The sequence below is a fragment of the Labeo rohita genome, unplaced genomic scaffold, assembly GCF_022985175.1.
Source record: "Labeo rohita strain BAU-BD-2019 unplaced genomic scaffold, IGBB_LRoh.1.0 scaffold_297, whole genome shotgun sequence".
Classification (NCBI taxonomy): domain Eukaryota; kingdom Metazoa; phylum Chordata; class Actinopteri; order Cypriniformes; family Cyprinidae; genus Labeo; species Labeo rohita.
In genome coordinates, this window is record NW_026129214.1 from 4,386 (window position 1) to 13,995 (window position 9,610).

Genomic DNA, 9,610 nt, shown 5'->3' on the forward strand with positions numbered 1-9,610 from the left:
ACTTAGTGCACTTCCATAATGTACTTAAAGTGCTGTATTTCCACACACTAACTTTGTACTTAATATACTAAACTAAACAAAACAAACTATAGAAGTCCAAACCACATTAGGTCAAACACACCCTCACTTCCTGTTTGATGCTGATAACACCAAATTCATTGTGACTTTATAGTGGCCAAAACAATTTGAACACTTAGAGTGTTTTCAGAAAGTATTTTAAATGAACAAAACCTAGTTTAGTTAAAGTCTGCATGAACCAGAAGTTGCTACCGACTTTATTTCAGAATAGTGACGTATTTACAACTGAAACAGAATATTGAATATAGGGCTTGTTTTATTTTAGTGCTCCTCCTCTCTGTCTCTCACTCATGACAACAGAACAGTTTGAAGACTGTAAAGGATGTTCAGCACAATCTGTCAAACTGACGTCATCAGAGAAGGAATGACATTACAGAGAAGAAGAAAATGTATAGGTTTGGATTAAAGATTGCCAATTTTTTTTTTTTTTTTTTTTTTTTTTTTTTTTGTTTGCAATGTAAATGGAAACAAGTGAAAACATGTGACATTTGACTCTCCATAGAAAGCAGAATGAAGCTCCTGGTGAAGGAGAGCTGAAGACCTCCAACTACAACCTCATATGAGGAGCAACTGAATCTCAATCAACTTCAACAGACTATCTGAAGACTTCATGAACTCATTTAACATCATTATCTGTAAGTCACCTCATTCTCTCTGACTTCAGTACAAAACTCATCTGTATTAAATTCTCTCACTCAAGTCATTTTAGTCATGAATATCACCTGTAACCACAGTGACTACAGTAAATATTAGTTAATAATATTGTGTAATGATTCACTCATGTCATGATTTGCTTCGATATGCAATACTGATCTCACAATATGACTCTCATGATACTTTAAACAAAACAAAAATATAATTAAAATGGTAAGTTTAATTTTTAATTATCACATCTAAGGCATATGATAAACAGCCCATTGGGAACACAACAACATAAGACATTGATATTTGGTTCAGTTTCAGTTGTGACGTCGGGTGACCAAAATTCAATGTCAATTCATCATCATCTAATGCAGGGATTGACAATGTCGGTCCTGGAGTGTCGATATCCTGCAGAGTTTAACTCCAACCCTGAAAACAACCCTCACCTGCCTGTAGCCCTAGTGATCCTGAACACCTTCATTAGCTTGTTCAGGTGTGTTTGATTAGAGTTGGAACTAAACTCTGCAGGTCATCTGATTTGATGATCAATACTGAAATCAGCTGATGTTGATATTTTGTTGTTCTTAGGTTGTGGAACCAAAATTCAACATTAAGTCCCAAATTGATCTAATGTCAACACTGATTTGATGATCAATACTGAAATCAGCTGATCTTTGATCTTTTTGTCTTGTTCTTCGGTCTTTCAAGTCTGCTGAACCAAAGTGGTCGGGGATTTAGCAGTACTACACGCTCAAAAAAAAAAAAAAAAAAAAAAAAAAAAAAACCACTAAAAAGAAGCATTCGGCGAAATGTAGATTCTGTAAAGCCTGCTTGACAGAGACAGCCGGGACCACCTCAACCTACACCAGACACCTGGAGCGTAAACACAGGGAAAGGTAAGCTAACATTATCTACCCATTTTCAATGTCTTTGAGGTAAAATCTTTCCAACCTGACCAAACAGATCATGTACGTTATCTGCTGAATTATTGTTGTTTATCATGTGTTCTTGTCACACATGCGGTTTAAGTTATTTAGGGACATATTTTTTGCAAGCCTCTCTAAATAACCGTATAAAAGATGATGCGTGCTATTTGTACGCATCCTTTCTCCATTGAAGTCAATGGGAAGGATTGGCGTATCATATGCACAAATTGGACTTTGGCGTATGTATTACACGCTATTGCAAAGTCGTGCTATTTATACGCAAAATGGTGAGAACGGGTTGATATTATTTAAAAAAAGTTAGAACCGGGCGAGTAGGTGAAGTATCCCTCCGCCTGCAGCTGCAGGTGCGTGAGAGGAGACAGACGGGACGAGAAGCGGTTAGAAGCTAAAGCTAAACACGGAATTTCATTTTGACTTTTGCGGGGTAGATCCCCTGGTACCGCCAGGACTTTATACATCTAACCTAGGACGGTTTTGGTGAGTTTTCTTTTAGTTATATCTTATTTTCGGAAATGTATGTGACGAGTTTACAAGCTAATTAAGCCTCAAACTCCGTCTGGAAAACAGGAAAAAACTTGATTACTCGAGTAAATAACTACTTTGACTGAATATATCCGTGTTAAACCCCTTGTATTTTATTTTACTGACATAAGCCTGTATTTGGCAATAATCGCCTGTTTTTTTGCACTTGTGAAGTTTAACATGAATGCTGCCGCCTCGTTAAGTTGACCAGTGTAGGAGATTTTATTTTTCTTCTTTTGTTTGACAATTTTATGTGAATGCATTTGAGTTAAACTCACTTTTCTGCATGACCTGTCATGCAGGCCAGGTGTTTTAAACAATAATTTGGTTGAAATAACAGAAACAAGTTGAACCTAAATGTTACAAAGAAAGGTGTTGTAACAAACTCAACTTTTTTGCATGAATGTGAACTGTATGTTATGTGTATATTTGTTAAAGGCACTATATAAGATGTTTCTTTTAATATTTTTTACAATATTCCATGAAATTGGGTTCACTTCCCTATAATGTCTGATTGATTAAAAGCTTTGAAAATATAAATATTATTATACTTTTATTATATAATATTATTATACGTTTGCTCAAATGGTCCACTTATATTCCCCGAATTCAGCCAGGCAACAGGCCATCACCCAGTCCATCCTCCAGGACCTTGTGGTTGGATGCTGTCTCCCCCTGTCTATCATCGAAAACCCACATTTTAGACGCTTCCTGAATGTCCTGGATAGCAAATACACTCCCATGTCTAGGACCAGCTTGACAGAGAAGTTGATACCTCACCTTGTCACTAAAGTTAAGGGAGACATAATCAAAGCCCTGGACGTCCAGTCAAATGTTGCAATAACAGCAGACCTCTGGTCTGACCGGAGGCTTCGGTCCTTTCTGGGAGTTACCGCTCATGTTGCTTGCAAGGACAAGGATTCTTACAGTTTAAAATCATTTTTGCTAGACTGTAGGCGTTTCACAGGGAAGCACTGTGGGGAACGAATTGCCTCAGCATTTGACAACATTGTTGAGGAGTATGGCGTTGGGCATAAAATAAGCTACATTCTGACGGATAACGCGTCCAATATGAAGCGGGCCTTTAAAGTGAGGATGCCAGAAGTAGAGCAGCCTGAAGGTGACAGCAGTGATGACCTCGATGATGAAACAATGTGGGAGGATGCAGAACATGTAGAGCCATGGTCATCAGGTGAACGTCTTTCTTGCTTCGCCCACTCGCTGCAACTCGTCATCAATGACGGGATGAAAGAGGTAAAGGCAATAGCTAGAGCCATTGCCAAGGCCAGTAAATTCACAACTCTGCTGCACAGCAGTAGCAAGCATAGGGACATGTTTGAGGCCCACTTTGGCTCTAATAAGTCTATCCCAGCAGCAAACAACACCCGCTGGAATAGTACCTATAAGCAGTTAAAGGCTCTCACCACACTTGACCACCGGAGCATCACAGAAATGTGCAGTGACACAGAAAATTTAGTGTTTTCAATCCGAGAATGGGCTCAGCTGACTGACCTTTGTGCTTTGCTCGAGCCATTTTCTGAGGCAACTGACCTCACGGAAGGAGACACTGCTGTTACTATCAGCATGGTGGTCCCCACCATTCTGGACTTACGGACGCATCTCATCAAGATGGAAGTGCACCTGCCGCAGATTGTGACAATAGTCAGAGCGATGAAAAAGTCTTTAGAGAAGAGGTTCTCAGGAATTTTCAGAAGGATCAACATGGACGAGGGAGATCCGGAGCAACCATTTAATCATCGCATCTACTTTCTTGCCGCCATGCTTGACCCCCAGTTTGGATTGAGTTGGGTAGATTTAGACGTCCAAAATGGTGAAAGCGGTCCAGCACTGAAGAGATTCAGAGATGACCTTAAAAAATCATTAACAGGTAGCTATATTATTACTGTTATTATTGTTGTTGTTGCTATTATTACGGTCATTGTTTTTATATTGTCATTAGCAGCACCCTGTCTAATCCTGTCTTTTGTTTTGTGTGTGTGTGTGTGCACCTTTTTCCAGACCTTTTGATCACAGAGGTAGACAGAGATGCAACTGCAGCAACAATAGCAGAAGACACAGAAGAATCACATAGTGACTCACCGCCGCCCCTGAAACATCAGCGTCTTCTTTCACGCTACAAGGCTTTTAAGTTGAAACGTAGCACAACCCAGGACTCGAGCATTGATGCACAAATAAGCAAGTACCTAGACAGCATAAATGACATTGACTGTGATGCACTGACCTTTTGGTCAAAAAACAAAGAACGTTTCCCCAATCTACATGATGTTGCCTTGAAAGTTCTCTCTGTTCCTGCCTCTTCTGCCCCAGTTGAGAGAGTTTTTAGTAGAGGAGGCATTCTAATGAGACCCCACCGTGCACGGCTAGGCCATAAGATGTTGCAATTTTTAATTTTCCTGAAGTGTAATCAAGCACTGTTTTAAAGCACACACAGGTGCGTGAGGGGGCGTGTCTTCACACTGGTTTCTTGGTTCCCTAACCATAGAACAATTTGTTCTTCTCAGCTAATCCACACTGGTTCCGCACACATGATATAGTATATGCCTTTCATTTTTGATGTATTAGTTTATCAACTTGTTCTTTGTCTATAGTACCTGTGCTCTATGGTTCTTGCACCACTGAACAACATGATTGATTTCATTGACAGTATGATTTAATAACATGACACTGCAAGTGTCAGAATCTTGTAAGCTCTTATTCTTATTAATATACAATTTGATGTACAGTTTTTGATGTATTAATATTTAGTATTTGTATTTTACATTTGTTTGATGAATTTGTGTCTTTAATCTGTGTGTGTGTCAACCAAAATGCAACGTCTGTCTGACAACTGGTCCAACATCAACCAGTTATATTAAAGTCTGGTGCCTGCTAGGAGTTACTAGAAAAAAAAAAAAAAAAAAAAAAAACATCAGGAACAGACTTAACAGACTTTTTCTCCCTCAGAGGACAATTATAATGCTGGAATAGACTTATTCATGATTCTGCTTATACAAATACAGTTTTATATTAGAAACAAATGCTTTCATTCTGACTACATGTATATCATTGTGTGTTATTAAATAATATATTTTATGTAATTCATTCATAATAAGTTAATAAACATGGAAGCTCAAATGTGTGATCTTCTGTGTTCATTATGTTTTATGCACCATTTTTGATGCTAAATTAAATGTATTTAAACGTTTGGTTAATTTATAAAAGATACACACTGTCCATGATACTGTCATGATTATGGTCTTGTGTTTCCTGTTTTCTGTTTAAGGACTTTTATGCTGAAGTGTTTTTACTGTTACCATTGTTTCTTTGTTCACTTCCTGTATTTAGTTCCTGTTTCCCTTGTTGCCTTGCCTACCTTGTTTGTTTCCATAGTAACCCTCCTCTGTTACCATGGCTACTCATTGTCTACACCTCTCTGTTCTTGTCTATATGATCTCCAGTGTTTCTCTTCTTTATCGTCTGCTCTTCTTTGAATGTATGAAAAATAATTCAGTGGCTTTGTAAATATCACAAAAATAAAAACTTGTATTAACTTAATAAAATCTCTGAGTATCATTAAAGAGATTATTTGAGTTGGGCTTACCAAAATTAATAATTAAAAATCCCACAGTTTATTTTATCTCAAATTTACTTGTTCTGCTTACGTATGTTTTAATAAAAAAATTAAGCATTTAACTAACAAATTATATTGTTCACATGTCCTTAATGTTTTTGGTACATTTAAATGAAAATATTTGAGAAAGTTGCAATAAAACTTGTCAGTTTTATAAACAGAAATTACTGCTTATTTTCTATCAATTTCTTTTGTATTTTGCATCGACTTAAGAAATTGAGTAAGTTTCGCGGCTATCGTGATCACGTGGACACAACGACCGCGGTCAACAACGGGAAATCTGCTTGCTGGTCACAAGAAAACTGAGGCTTAAACCACCTTAAGACTCCTTTAAAAATGCAGGTAAGTCAGTATTAACAGTTAATGAAATATTGGCTGTGTTTTCGGGCACGCAACACGTTCGGTGTAATGTGTATGTAAAATTTCCTATTTTAAAGCAGCATAGCCCGTGTATGAGGGGGAGCGGCCGTATTACTGTTAACTTTAACCGCCGAGTTGATTTCGTCTTTGTTATTTACTTGTGTGATGAGCCTATACGTGTGAGTAACTGCAGAAAACAGCGACTAAACTAGTCTGTCCGTAGTTCAGCAATTGTAACTGGTGTAATGGGACAAATCCCGGTGCGCTGCAGCGTCAGTGGCCGGTTGAAATAAACCTTTATTTATAGGCCGTCGCTCTGGGTGAGTTCTCACACCATGTCGGAATAGCCAGAAACTACAACATTACTGTGTGTGAAAAGCTAACGTAACGTCTCTTTGCATAACGCGTAATTATAACTGTAAACTCGGTGCAAAGTTTTCCGAGAGCCCGTACTGCTCACATTTGTACCAAAGCACCGCTGAAACATCACCGGAATCACTCGAATGGCGGAGGCATAACGTAGTGAAGAAATTATCGCGCAAAATCAATCATGGTTTTACTGTAGTAAAGTGTAGTAAGTTAACCATGTTTTTGGCAGTTTGATTACTATTTGTATTGGATAGTTTTACTACACATATAAGGGATATGGTTACTGTATTAATGTTTTTTTTTTTTTTTTTTTTTAATTTGTAGTAACACTGGCTAATTTTTAAAGGGGCAGTCAACCACTACCCTACTGTTATTAATTTGAAGTGTAAATCTATGAATCTCATGGTCAAAACATTTGTTTTACAGCACTGACATCATCGTCAAAAACTTCTACAAAACAACACAAGGCAGGACGTAAGTGCAGTTTACTATAATGTTTCAGTATATGTGAAAATATAATGTTTCAGAATATATGAAATGTTAAAAAAGTCATGATTTGTAGCGTATGTTGAAGATGGTCTGCTTCTCCAGGTGATATGAACCATATTGTCTGTGTCCTTGTGTTGTAACATAGAGGCTGAATATTAGCTCTAACCTGCTATTCTTTACATTTGTGTCTTCAGGATGTTGCTGATCCACCTATTGATGTTCAAGAGGAATTAGCTGTCCTCAACCAACTCCGTGATCTTAGCAGAGCCTGCTCCTATCTTGTGGGATTGACATGTGCCTTGGACCTGCGATACCCCAAGAACTTTAAAGGGTTAGTTCATGCAAAAATGAATATTAGTCCATGATTTACTCACCCTCATGGCATCCTAGGTGTATATGACTTTCTTCTTTCAAACAAATCTAATCTGAGTTATATTAAAATTTGTTCTGGCTCTTCCAAACTTTATAATGGCATTGGGCTCGTGTGAGGCACTTTTTATTACGGATGGATGCACTTTATCTGATTTTTGTTTGGACTGTTGAACACTACAACCCACCCAATGCATTTACAGAGCTTGGAAGAGCCAAGACAATGTTTAATATAACTCCGATTGGATTTGTCTAAAAGCAGAATGTCATGTACACCTAAGATGCCATGAGGGTGAGTAAATCATGGGCTTATATTCATTTTTGGATGAACTAACCCTTTAAATATATTTTGGAGGTCTTCCGAAACCTTTTTCTGGAGTTGGATCTGCTGAAACTTTCAATAAAGGTTCAATAACTAAAAAATACCTTATTATATATATATATATCGTCCACGTGTTGTATAATTGTAAAAATGCATTTTGGTTGGGTGTTGTTGTTTTTAATGTCAGGATTTAAGGATTTGTACTCAGCCTCAGTTTAATTTTTGTAAGGTCAAGTAATTTTTAATGATTTTTTTTTCTTTGCTGAAAAAAAGTCTGCATATCCACAGTTCAGTGGCTAAAATTTACATTTATTTAACATGTTGTCATTTGCAAAGTATACCAGATTAAACTACAGTTCACCCAAAAAATGTTCACCCAAAAATGAAAATTATATAATTAATTACTCACCCTCATGTTGTTCCAAACCACTAAGACCTTTATTCATATTCAGAACACAAATAAAGAGATTTTTGATTGAATTCGAGATCTCTCTGGCCCTCGATAGACTGCAAGGGAACTGAAAAGTTCAAGGCCCAGAAATGCAGTAAAGACATCAATAAAATGGTCAATTTGACATCAGTGGTTCAATTATAGTTGTTAAATAAAGTTATTTTACTTTTCTTTGCGCACAAAAAGTATTCCTGTAGCTTCATATAATTACGGTTGAACCACTGATGTCACATGGACTATTTTAATAATGTCCTTACTACATTTCTGTGTCTTGATAGTGGTAGGACCCTTGCTGTCTATGGAGGATCAGAAAGCTCTTGGATTTCATCAGAAATATATTTGTGTTCTGATGATGAACCAGAGGTCTTACGGGTTTGGAACAACATGAGGGTAAGTAATTAATGACTGAATTTTTTTTTTTTTTTTTTTTTTTTTGTGAACTAACCCTTTAATGACATGTTTTTATCTTTGGTCTAATTTGGCAAGTAACAGTTAATGCCTAAAAATGTTATTTTTGATGAATTTTGTATGTTTGTAAGTGTCCACAGTTCAGTGGCTAAAATTTATATAACAAGTTGTCATTTGCAAAGTATGGTTGAATTGCAGTTATGGTCAAATATGGCAAATAAAAGTTTAATTAAAATATTGTGTTTTGTTTGTCATTTAATTTTGTTATATTTATTGTAAAGTACAATGGTAAATACAATTAAAACTATATAAGTAAAAAAAATATAGGATATTTGTATATACAAAATATAAATTAAATCTACTCAATTTTTTTGTTTCGGATTTACTATTGAATTACTATTGCATTGCATAAAGATTTTATTATTATTATTTTATTATTATTATTATTATTTAAAAGATTAATTAATCGAATTAGTTGAATCTACTTAATTTTTTTAGTTACATTTACTTGATTCTTAAAGTATATTTAAATGATTTCACAACTTTTGTGAGGGTTGTTTTCAGGGTTGGAGCTAAACTCTACAGGATATCGACACTCCAGGACCGACATTACTTATCCCTGATCTAATGTCAACACTGATTTGATGATCAATACTGAAATCAGCTGATGTTGATATTTTGTTGTTCTTAGGTTGTGGAACCAAAATCCAACGTTAAGTCAACGTCAAATTGATGTCAAATACTGACGTCACTCGATTTTTATTCTCAACCAAAATGCAACGTCTGTCTGACAACTGGTCCAACATCAACCAGTTATATTGAAATCTGGTGCCTGCTGGGAGTTAGAAAAAAAAAAAAAAAAAAAGCTCATTAAAAGGCTAAATTTGGTGTTACATCAAGAATGGTCTTAAATAGGCTTTGGTTTTTTTTTTCTCCCTCAGAGGACAATTATAAAGAATAGAAATATAGAAATATTCATGATTCTGCTTATGAAAATACAGTTTTATATTAAAAACAAATGC

At 36.2% G+C, this 9,610-nt stretch overlaps 1 protein-coding gene across 1 annotated transcript; it reads left to right on the top strand.

The window, feature by feature from the left end:
* Positions 1-2,774: 2,774 nt before the first annotated feature.
* Positions 2,775-5,003, top strand: LOC127160149 (zinc finger BED domain-containing protein 4-like). The gene is made up of 2 exons (XM_051102802.1): positions 2,775-4,077; positions 4,209-5,003. The coding sequence occupies exons 1-2, from the start codon at positions 2,775-2,777 to the stop codon at positions 4,628-4,630; spliced, it is 1,725 nt and encodes a 574-aa protein (XP_050958759.1). The 3' UTR covers positions 4,631-5,003.
* Positions 5,004-9,610: the final 4,607 nt, after the last annotated feature.

Coding starts and splice junctions, on each gene's coding strand:
- LOC127160149 (XM_051102802.1), top strand. CDS start 2,775: ATGGTCCACTTATATTCCCCGAATTCAGCCAGGCAACAGGCCATCACC. Junction 4,078..4,208: donor CCTTAAAAAATCATTAACAG/GTAGCTATATTA, acceptor ACCTTTTTCCAG/ACCTTTTGATCACAGAGGTA.